This window comes from Phymastichus coffea, unplaced genomic scaffold, assembly GCF_024137745.1.
Source record: "Phymastichus coffea isolate CEN01 unplaced genomic scaffold, Cenicafe_Pcof_1.1 PCOF00024, whole genome shotgun sequence".
NCBI classification, from domain to species: Eukaryota; Metazoa; Arthropoda; class Insecta; order Hymenoptera; family Eulophidae; genus Phymastichus; species Phymastichus coffea.
This window is the reverse complement of record NW_026706835.1, coordinates 1,223,833-1,236,313: the sequence shown is the minus strand read 5'-3', so window position 1 is coordinate 1,236,313 and position 12,481 is coordinate 1,223,833. Positions and strand designations below refer to the sequence as shown.

The 12,481-nt window shown below is 34.3% G+C and overlaps 1 protein-coding gene across 3 annotated transcripts in view; it reads right to left on the bottom strand.

Annotated features, from left to right (window-relative positions):
- Nucleotides 1-12,481, bottom strand: part of LOC131675495 (kinesin-related protein 4) — a 596,376-nt gene that overhangs the window by 375,288 nt on the left and 208,607 nt on the right. For 2 of the 3 annotated variants that reach the window (XM_058954494.1, XM_058954493.1), the window contains one exon: nt 5,879-6,016. The exons of the other annotated variant lie outside the window; for it this stretch is intronic. In XM_058954494.1, coding sequence (XP_058810477.1) covers nt 5,879-6,016 — 138 coding nt within the window. The remainder of the gene's footprint in view (nt 1-5,878; nt 6,017-12,481) is intronic. 3 annotated transcript variants of the gene reach the window in all.

Below are 12,481 nucleotides of genomic sequence, written 5' to 3'. Positions count from 1 at the left end.
AGAGTGCTGCGCACAGAGCCAGCGAATATCGCTCTGTCACAAATCAAAAACTATTTACATTCGCTATTCCAAATATTTGCAACATTTTAAAAAAATGTTCTTTTGTGTTAAAAAAACATGACATTACTCAAATTCCTTTATTACAAAACTATTACAAGAGTTCATTCGTTTAGGAAAAGACAAATCTGATTCATTAGTCGACACTGGTATTGTCGACAGTTTTAACTGCAAATAATGTTCAGCGGTCTACATAGGTGAAAGTAAGCGATCCTTAAAAATTAGATTAAATGAACACAAAAAAAACATTGACTCAGATACAGTAGTAGCTACACATAGAAGAACTCTCTCACAAGAATTTGACTAGGACAAAGCTAAGATATTGGATTATGAAAAGAATTACAAGAAACGTAGAATATTCGAAATGTTGCACATCGGCTTACATAAAAACAATTTAAATAGAAAAGATGATTTACAATATCTGTCATATGTATAAGCTTTTATTAAGATCGATGAGGAAGGGATGATAGATGAAGAATATATATATATTGTAACGGGGGAGATAAATCTGCAAAATGAGAAATTTATTTAAGAGTAAACTCCTACGATGCAGAGCAAACCGCCGCTCCGTTAACACGTATGTTAATACGTGTATTCGCCTTAACGTCAGCTGACTTAACTTAGTTGTCTTCGATCAAGCAGAGTTGAACTCACCTTAAGTCACGTGCCTTGTGATACTCGATGAATTTTAAGTGTAATCGACTTTGCTCCTAATCCACTTAATCCCCTAGCTATAATCGGATTAAAACCTAAGCCTTTTTCAATTGTTTAAACTATTAGGAAAAATTATATGACGAAATCGGCGAATAAGTTTAATAGATTTTATTAATAAAAATCTCTACAGTCTTCGTCGGGCCGAAAGACTGACGCACGCGAATAGGATTTACAATTAAATAACTTTCGGTGAGAAAGAGAGAGAGAGAAGATACGAATATTGGCGCGATCTAACGCTCGACGCGAATACAAAAAATTAACGCTAACGCAGTTGGACAAAATACCAAATGTATTTTGTCACGCGATAATTAAGGGAGGTGCACCTACCCTGCGGTGCAATTACGGTGATCAGCCGTAATTATTGAAGCAAATTAAAGGTGCTCCTCAGATCAGAATCAGCTGTGCTGCCTCGATTGCAAATCTGCTGTATAATAGCTGTTGCTTTTGCTGCTGCTTCCGTGATGCTGCTACTGTCGCTGCTTCCTCGCTCACCCTTGCACACGTATCCAAAATCCAAGTAAACTATTTATTGGCAAATCGGTAAAACACTGTGCTAAACAATTTTGGCGGTACTACACAAGTAACAGCTGAGGCTTAACTGCTAATTCAAAAGATCGCGCGCCCCCTCTCTCTCTCAATACTTAGAACTAACGCGCGAAAATCAGAATCGCGAACGGTTCGATTAATTGCATCGACTACCATTGCAATATATATATGTGTGTGTTAAAATACTTGATTTTTTACTATATTGTAACGTGACTGGCTACGAGCTATTCGTTTTAGCCTATAATAATTTGACTACGAAAGAAATCAGGTACACACATATACATATAATTATATGCCATTAAAATTATATTTGCAACTTTATTGTTAATAATTTGTTGTTTTTCTGTTAATAAAGCCTGAAGAGATTAGCAAATGTGCTGAAGAAACGTTGCTGAATATAATTAAAATTAAGTGAATTCCCATCTCTCACTATTTCCCTTCTTTCCATTATTACAAAATTTGTCATTTAAGAAAAATATAAAGGAATCAAGACAGTATGTTACGTATTGGATTGATTACTAAATTACACAATCGAATTCAGATCTCAGAAATAGATGATAATTTGGAACTTGCAGTTATTTTTTTCAATCTAGAAACAGGCAGCTTCAAAGGCGATGTAGATATATTGCAAATAGGAGTGAAGTGTCAAGATAATACTTTTTCAGTGTATATTAGTCGACGTAGGAAATTAATGAACACGTCGATGCAGTCAGTGGTTTACAATTTATTCATGTAAATCTACTATATAAAATAATTGTTCTTTCATTATCACTATTAGATGCCATGCTATTGTTTACGAGTTTCTACAAAGTATTAAAAAAAAGTGTTATGACAGCTCATAATTGCAATTACGACTATCCAATATTGATGGCTTCTGTAAAACAATTATTTATGGACAAATACTTCAAATTAGTCATCTACGGATTTACTGATACTATGCCAGTGACAAAAGGGATTATAGGGAAGAAAGGAAAAGGTGCAAATATTTTGGGATCAGTTACAATCTTTTTAAAATTAGAAGTTTAGCGCATAAAGCTCTCTGTGACGTAGATGTATTAGAAACAATTATAAAACAATTGAAAATAAGCAACGAGAAGCTCATACAATCATCAATCGTCCGAGACGAAGCAGAAAAGAAATGTAATTTGTTTGAAATATTGAAAGTTGAAATGAAAACGTTTGTTGTAATTAAGGATGGCGCATCAGCAGAGATGACAAAAGATTTATAATGGTTAATATCTCAATTGATATGCTATATGATACCAGGGTGGATGAATAAGTCCTTAGAAAATCCAAGAGATGGTGCTCAAAGCATCCCAACTAATGTTGCACCAGCAAGCGTTACTATTAAATAGAGTGCTGCCGAAGTTTCAGCCAGATCCATCGAGTAGTTCCGTTTTTTTCGTCGATCAAAGTGAACAACTTTTGTTTCTTGTTAACAATGGAAGAAAGTGACTTCCGAGCAGTGATAAAACATTTCTATTTAAAAATCCTTACACCGAAAGAAATCAAAGCTAAGTTAAATGCAATTAATGGTGTATTTGCCCTTGTGTTTGCAACTATTTACAATTGGGTAAATGAATTTAAACGTGGCCGTACATTAAATGCAGATAAACATCGTTCAGGTCGTCTTGTAGACGTGGCACTCGGAAAATGATCAATAAAACGTAAATTCAAAGGATTAATTTTATATTTTTGTTATTTTTGAATAATCCAACTATTTTGTACAAACTGTATTTTTACACTATTTTCGATCTGACATTGTGATAAACATTGCATGAAATTAATTTTCATGTTTTAATTATTAATTATTGAACCAAAATATGCCAATCAGTGCAACATTTTCATACATACGTATACACGATGTGCTCTTTCAAATAGTACGCCATATCCTTCGAAAGGCAGTGTTGCCACGTTGTCAGTTCGGTAAATTTCGATATTTGCACTTATGATTAATGATTTTATTTATTTACAATTACTTTTCGAACAAAATTAATAGCTAAAAGAGTTCATAAAATATTTCTAGTCATTTTACAATTGATTTTATCGGCATTCAACTGTCAATTTATATGTGGTGAGTGATTAAGCATTGTAAAAAATGCTTTTTCCATAAGAGCGCATGTTAACAAATCAAATGTTTTTCAAAATATCTCAATTCAATCGCATCCTCGATTCTTAAAATTTTTACTTACTTATTGACATGTTTATCTGCCTGTGCTTCAAGTTTCATCTTTTTTTGACTGTTAATACATTTTACGATAATACTCCCTTAATGTTGCAGTAGGAGCATTTCACGAGTTCGTTACTCTGCAATTGGTACGGCGTGGTGTGGGTCATCTACACACTTGTAATCTGCACCAGAGCGTTGAAAGGCGCAGTCTCAAACTGAGTATCTTGGTTTGATGTAATGGTGATCGGACATCCAAATAAAGCAATCCTCTCTCTGATAAAGGTGACCATGACGGTCTCGGCTGAAATATTGGAAAGCGAAACGGCTACTTGCTACCTGGTAAAGCGATTGATGATTGTCGAGTAGTAGTGCAAGTTGCCAACTTGTGTTAGCATGTAAAGACCTATGTGTTACGTACTCAAATGCATTGTCTAGGATAGTAAAAGATTTAAGCACGCCACGTGCTTATGTCTGTCAAGTTTGATACGGTAATAAAAGGCATAGGAACAAGTTCAGAGAGTAAACTTCACGTAGGGCAAGTTAAGCTTGGCTGCTAGAAAACGAGTTGTCGCGTGTGGACTTGAATGAACTGGCAATCGTTACACGTTGAAATCTCTCCGACGTAGCAAACACGACAAATACAGCCTGATCACGCCGTAGTGAGCGTTGCAGGCGATGCTAGTATCATCAATCTTGAAATGTTGAAGTGCGAGGAGGGATATCTTGAGCTGATACTAAAACTTCTTATCGTTTAGTTGAGCTGCTACAATGTAACGTGTCAAAAGTCCAGAGGACTTATTGATCACGCAGGCGCTTGATCCGCGTATACGTTTTTCTTTTCCTTAACATGCTAAAAGTTCACGTTAATTTGTATCAGAAAATCTGAGATCTTCTGCTGCTTTGTGAATAGATTGCTCGCTGGCATACATTAGCGGTTTGTAGTCTATACTCAATACGAAGGTTCGATCCTTCAGATAGCGTTGCTTAACCAATGCATAAGTCGCGAGCAGTTCGCAATCGGAGGAATCATTTTTCATTTGTACGATTACGGGGAAAAGCTCAATGAAAAAACCGACATTTCAAATATAATCTAAAACACGGTTAAAATAACCTCAATTGACATTATTTTAACAAAAAAAGGAAACCTCAGGCCACTTACACACACACACACACACACACACACACACACACACACACACACACACACACACACACACACACACACACACACACACACACACACACACACACACACACACACACACACACACACACACACACACATAGGTTATATGTCTGTGTAAATTTGGTGCATATTAGCATGTGGCATAATGCTACCAACATTTTCATTTATTATTACAAATATGTCATTATGTACACAGCTACGTTAACTAAAAACTAATAAGAGTCAGATTACTGAGAATAAATGAGCTATTTGCATAAGAACGGCCGGAGAGCCGTTTGGATTACTTGCCACTAGAAAATATAACCTTTCGCTTGATAGTGAAACATCATACAAGGTTAATCGAAATAGAAAGTCACTCATATTAGTAATCTTCAATTAGTAAACATTTAAACAATTAATTTATTCGAAAAATCAAAAGAATTCTAATTTTCGAAATGCTAAAGAATTCCATTTAGATGTGCGAAATCTGAAAATTTGTACACATATTTCATTACTTAAGTAAAATCTATATATCAATAACATAATTGCACAAAAATGTAATTAGATGATTTTATATAGAACTGTTGATATATATAAATGTTTTATCTATGGGAAAAGTAAATTTAACTTCTCTTTTCTTAACCCCTCATTCATTCCTTATGAACTCTTTGTTATCCTTGTCATTTTTTTAGATAAAATTTCATTATTTGAAACATGTGAATAAAATCATAAAAGATCAGTCTTTCAAATTTGTTCCCCCTTTTTTAGATATTATAGGCTAACTATCAAGGAAAATCAGACAAATTAAAATCGATTGGACACAGTAGTAGTTTTTTAGTAGGTTTGTATTCCTTCTAATTTTTTGATCATATTCAACTATAAAGCTTCATGTTTTATTTTCAGGAAAATTCAGCAAGTTTCATAAGTTTTTTTGCAATAATATTTATATTACTAAAATCATATACTTTCATAACTTTTCTGGTTAAACAAGTTTTGTAAAACAATTATTTTCTTTTATTATATTAAAACTATACTTAATGAGAATTTTATGCGAAAAGTGATGTTGTTCTCTTCTGTTTCTAGTTTAAAAAATCTAGTTTGAAATAATTTATAGTAACGTAACTAAGAAATTCAATTCATTGTAAAAGTTACATTTATTAAATAATTAAAACCATATAAAAATGATTCAAAAATTTTATGATAAATAAATATTTTTCATCACCTACCTCAAGACTTTGCATTTGTTGTAACGTATCCTGATCAATTCCAATTACTTCAGTTTCTTCCATAGTATGGTTAATCGTATTGTTATCAACAGTGCTATTGTATTCAGCTCGAATTGGTTCTATACCTAAAAAGAATGCCTAAACGCATAAAATTAAACTTCTGGCATATTGAAAAAGAGTATACTTTCGAGCATATTAATAGTATGCATGTAGAGTAGCCTCGAAAAACAATCCTTAAATACGATATAAGTTACACACGCACGCGGGCGCGCGCGTGCGTGCGCGGTTTGTATATATAGCGTGGACTAGCAGAGCTTGTGATCATTTATATATATCCCTTATATATATTCCATTCCTATATAAAAAACCTTAACGTCCGCTTAGAGGATTTATTTACAACGAATTTGTATAAGTATATCTAAAGCCCTCATAATTGTTATTTGATGGTGATTAGTGTGTACATAAGTGTACAAGTATATATACATACATACGTACATACATTCGTATATACAGAGTGTCCCATTTCGACTTGACAAACAGATTTCTCGAAAGTGGTTGGGATTAACTAAAAATGTTTCAAACAAAAGTTGCTGGACTACATGGGATATTTGAATGAATAATCCAATTATTAAATTAGAAATTTATAACTGGAGATAGATGTGAAATTCTATGAATAAATAATCAAGAATTCAATTTAACTGATATTTTGATGAGCAAAGAATAAAATTAAAAAAAGGAACTCATATTTATCCGGCATAAAAATCCCAGTCATGACTGGAAAAAAGCCATCAAAATACCAGCAACAAATGCAAACAATACACTACTGAATTCTATAGAATTAACAACGTGAATATTTATGTTAATTGCTGCTATTAATTTTAAAAAGACAATGACTTAATAAGCCTGTAAGACACATTGGTTATTGAATGGCCATTCAATTTCAAGAACTACTCGCTTATCTACTTTATCGACGACGGTTTGTACACCTGGTGCGCGAAGGAAAGAGACCCCTCTAGCGTCATAGCGTCAGAGCAGCACAGTGCCAACGACTTGGTCATGGACACGGCCCGCACTATGCTACCCTTAACGGTCGAGGTGTATGAGGTTGCCGCAGTTTTGGCTGCACTGGGACGTAGATGCCTCAGAGGATACTGCACATATCCTCAACTAGACCAAACGGGTGCCGGTGGCCCTTATTGTGGTCGCTAGTTCACCGAATCGTTGTCGTTGCGTGCATGCACACATAGGTGCATGCACGCAACGAACGTTCCATAGAAATGTAGGAGGCGCAAAGCACTCACACTCACATACAGTATACACGTAACTCAAGGGGCACAGCGCAAGACAACACAGTATCGAAGAACATGGACACGACCATTAACACTACGAATTAGGCTCTGCTGGTACACAGAAGTTCAAAACAAAAGAAACGAAAACCAAGAACAAGAGAGAAGATGCTAGCGCAACGAATTCTCAAATGGTACTGAGCTTTATCTTCCGTTTTTCTAAGGGAGAGAAAAAGAGGAAACACCCTTGCTGCATTGAGCCTTGTCGTCTGGTCAACCGGAAAAAGGTAAGGGTTGGGTTGCAACGCCGAATTTTGGATAAAAATAGGGTCGCGAGCTACGTGACCCTTTTTTATCACGTGACGTGAGCCGTTCGCCCTGTCACACTTGTTGACATTTTGGATTTTTCCCGTAAGTGACAAATCTGGAAAAACCAACAGCTTAAACCCACGTGTTTGGAATTCAGCGAACGAATTGCATTTTCGATGCGCTTAATTGCTTTCTCTCTTATGCTACGCATATGGAGCGCAAATGCTGCGAACATTCCACCCGCCTGCCCGAATGTCGCTGACAAGTCACATACTTGTATATCGCTAATTTTATTAACACTCGCACATTTATAATCTATGCAAAATACAACAAGATAAATATCGTTAAGGTCAGCCAACCATGGTACGCTCGTTCGTGCGCATATGACACGAAGAGTCAACTTAGAACCGATACACAAGGCAAAGTAGGCCGGTATTGCATATGGTACTGCAGGTTAGCATTACTCAAGCTACTTCTAATGTGCAGAATATTATCGGTATCAACAATGGTTATAATTTGCATAAATGATTGCGCTTAGGTAGCGATTTTCGCAATCGTACTAGCTGGATTTCTGTTGGAAATGCGTGTAATTGTGATAATTCCAGAAGCGCGGTTCGCGCATTATCGATATATACACGAGTAAGATATTTAAAATAAAAGCCTTGCGCGGCTCGGTTTCGAACCCTTGGCAAAAATAGTCGTAAGTACGAAGCGCTTATACGCATGAGTCACGTGAGACTCGAGTATCTCACTAAAAGCGCTAGTTCGTCAGTGCTTGGTCGAGTATGCAGTAAGCGCAACAATTTTGGCGGCTGGGACCATTTATTAGATGGAAATAACAGCCACGTAGGATCAGTTTACCACAAGTCATCCACGCGTAACTCGTCAAGCGTTGCGCCTCATATGGTAAGATCAGCCGGGTTCTGATTCGTAGGCACATGCGACTACAACGCTGAAGGTAATTCGGTTTGATTCAAGGAGATACAATTGCCAACAAACGTTTCCAATGACACGAGTGTTCCTTGAACCAAATAAGCACTATTTAGCTACCGAACCATAAGCGTATTGGCACATTTAGCACAAATTAAAGTTTCTGCAAGTGTACCACAAGATTAACTATAAGAGTTGCGCTGCATAGCTAGAGGTTTAGAATGCTCACAGATTTAACAGACGCGACTTTGGCTTTTGCAGTGAGCAACGACACATGGTATTTGCCGTTACCATCATCGATATGGAGATAGAAAGCCGCAGTGTACGCGCGTGAGAAAGTGTAGGAACAGCAGTGAATCTTGAATGGTTTTTGATCAAATAACCCAAGCCAAAGGATAATCGAGGGAAGATGCAGTGTTAAGGACGATTTCTAGTAGCTCTGCCAGCGATTGCGGACATCGATGGACAAAGGCTCGTTCCAGTCGCACTTCTGAATCCATCAATCCTGTATGATAACACAGGCCCACAAAAAAAGATGTCTTTATTTTTGACCAGACAAACGTTTTCTTACGTATTTTTTCACTCTGAATTCGAACCTGTAATAAGAAATAGCCTTTCCCTGCATATTTTAAGTTTTCTGACGAAAAACCACATTTTTTTAGGTTTTTTTGTTGGTTTATAGAAATTAAAAATTAAAAAGAGTGAAAATAAACTTATTTTGACCATGGAATTGTATTCTAAGGGAAAAAATACATCGAAAACTATATCTTGAATATATTTTTAACTATTTTCAAACCCCTCAAACTGAGTTAAAACTACTAAAAAACAGAAAAAGTCGAAATTCATGCCAAATTTGATTCGAAATCAATTGAAATTTAATTCAGCCACTTCAAAACAATTAGTAATAATTATAAATGGTATATTAGGATGTTTTTTAGGTTGCTGATTATAAATTTGATGTCAGATTTGTTATAAGACCACTCCCAGGAGACGTAAACTAGTAACATATGGAATAAATTTAATGATTTTCTTGAAAATCTTTATTTTAAATCCATTTCAACGGTTTTTCACGATGTGATGTGTGAAAACAAGATTAAGTTAAGAAGTATTTGTCCATAATATTAAATTGATTTCCGTTACGCATACGTTTTTCATCGAATGATCGATGTAAAGGATTTCTGCGACGTTTTTGTCCCCTTGCCGAAGTTGTTCCTCTTTTTATTATCTAGCGGTAAGTTGCCAACATATTTATACTCCACCTTCCTTGAAAGCTACGTTCAAATTCTTTTAAGACTTGGTGAAACCTTCCACCTTGCTCTTCACTAAAGACATCGTTATTTTCAGGAATTTGATTAATACGAGAATCAAGAAAATGAAGTTTTAAGTTTATTTGGCAGCCTAATTTCTAGTAATGACGTACCATTCTGTTGACAATATTTATGTAATCTACGTATTTTGTATTATCAAAAATTTTTGTTGACACCTCTTTAAAGCTTTACCATGCCACTCTCGTATTCATTCATAGTTGTGTCAAAATTTTCATCTCTAAATAAAGTACGGATTTCAGGACCGTCAAAGATGCCTTCTTTTGATTTAGCATCTAATTTCTTATGAAACACTTCTTCTAGGTATTTAAAACATTGACTATTTTTGCCCAATGCCTTGACTAATTGTTTCATCAATCCAAGCTTCATGAGCAGAGGAGGTATTTAAATTTTGGACGGATTCACGAGAAGTTCTTTAAAAATATTCTGTTTTTCAGGTTCAAATAACTATCTTGGTGTCAATTCTGTTTTTCGTAATGATTTGTTCTACCTCTACTATCGAATATACACAAATAATATGAATATTTTGTGAATCGAGATTGTTGTCCTAATATCATTGATAAAATTTTCAAATCACCACATTCATTAAAATTAAAATCACAATTATATTCTTTGTAATTTATTTTTGTCAAAACCAATTCAAGATTTGAATACTCTTCTTTGAACGTAGTTCAATATGCTAACGATATAGGAACATACTTGTTTGTATTGTGAAGAAGTAATATTTTAAGGCTGCGCTGTAATGCATCAATGAATTGTCGGCAATCCTCAGGTGTGTACATATCTGGCACATCACAAAAATGACCAATGTTTTAAATATTTAGAAAAAGTGTTTTATAAGAAATCGGATGCTAAATTAAAAGAAAGCATCTTTGACAGTCCAGAAATCCGTACTTTATTTAGAGATGAAAACTTTGATACAACCATGCATAAATCCGAGAAAGCAACATGGTCAAGCTTTAAATAGCTGTCACCAAAATTTTTTCTAGGCTGCTTAATGAACTCAAAACTTCATTTGCTTGATTCTCGTATTGATCAATTTCCTGAAAATAACGGTGTCTTTAGTAAAGAGCAAGGTGAAAGGTTTCACCAAGTCTTAAAAGAATTTGAACGTAGCTTTCAAGGAGGGTGGAGTATAAATATGTTGGCAGATTACCGTTAGATGATAAAAAGAGTAGCAACTTCGGTAAGGGGACAAAAACGTCGCAGAAATCCTTTACATCGATCATTCGATGAAAAACGTATGCGTAACGGAAATCAATTTAATATTATGGACAAATACTTCTTAACTTAATCTTGTTTTCATACATCACATCGTGAAAAACCGTTGAAATGGATTTAAAATAAAGATTTTCAAGAAAATCATTAAATTTATTCCATATGTTACTAGTTTACGTCTCCTGGGAGTGGTCTTTTAAAAAATCTAACGTTAAATTTATAATCAGCAACCTAAAAAACATCCTAATATACCATTTATAATTCTTACTAATTGTTTTGAAGTGGCCGAATCTAATTTCAATTAATTTCGAATCAAATTTGGCATGAATTTCGATTTTTTCTGTTTTTGAGTAGTTTCAACTCAGTATGAGGGGTTGAGAAATAGTTAAAAATATATCCAAGACATAAATGATAAATTTTATAATATTGGAAAGAAGGGAAATAGTAAGAGATGAAAATTCACTTAATTTTAATTAAGTGAATTTCCAGCCATGAATTTTAATTGCTGACAAAAAATTTCGTTCACGCAATTTAAAAATAGTTACTAATATCGTGGAAAATAATAATTATCCATCTGAATTTATCAAAAAACACATACACAAACGAATAACAAATATAAAAAAGGGAAGAATGATTCTAAAAAATTAATAAATCAAAAACTATCTACAGTCGCTATTCCAAATAATTGCAATATCTTTAAAAAATGTTCTTTTATGTTAAAAAAACATGACATTACTCTAATATCTTTATTACAAAAACCATTACAAGAGTTCATATGTTTAAGATAAAACAAATCTGATTTATTAGACAATACTGGTATTGTTAACAGTTTTAACTGCAAACAATTTTCAGCGGTCTACATAGGTAAAAGTAAGCGATCCTTAAAAATTAGATTAAATGAACACAAAAAAAATATTGACTCAGATACAGTAGTAGCTACACATAGAAGAACTCTCTCACAAGAATTTGACTCGGACAAAGCTAAGATATTGGATTATGAAAAGAATTACAAGAAACGTAGAATATCCGAAATGTTGCATATCGGCTTACATAAAAACAATTTAAATAGAAAAGATGATTTACAATATCTGTCATATGTATAAGCCTTTATTAAGATCGATGAGGAAGGGATGATAGATGAAGTATATATATATATATATATATATTGTAACGGGGGAGATAAATCTGCAAAATGAGAAATTTATTTAAGAGTAAACTCCCACGATGCAGAGCAAACCGCCGCTCCGTTAACACGTATGTTAATACGTTTATTCGCCTTAACGTCAGCTGACTTAACTTACGATTCAATTCTGTGGTTAAAACAATTATTATATTTTCACTCTTTTTAATTTGTCATTTCGAAAAACCTTCAAAAAACCTCAAAAAATGAGAATTTCCGTCAAAAACCTGAAAATATGCAGCGAAAGGCTATTTTTTATTACAGATTCGTATTCAATGTCGTAAAATACGTAAGAAAACGTTTGTCTCGTCAAAAGTACAGACATCTTTTTTTTGTGTGGGCCTGTGTCATTTTT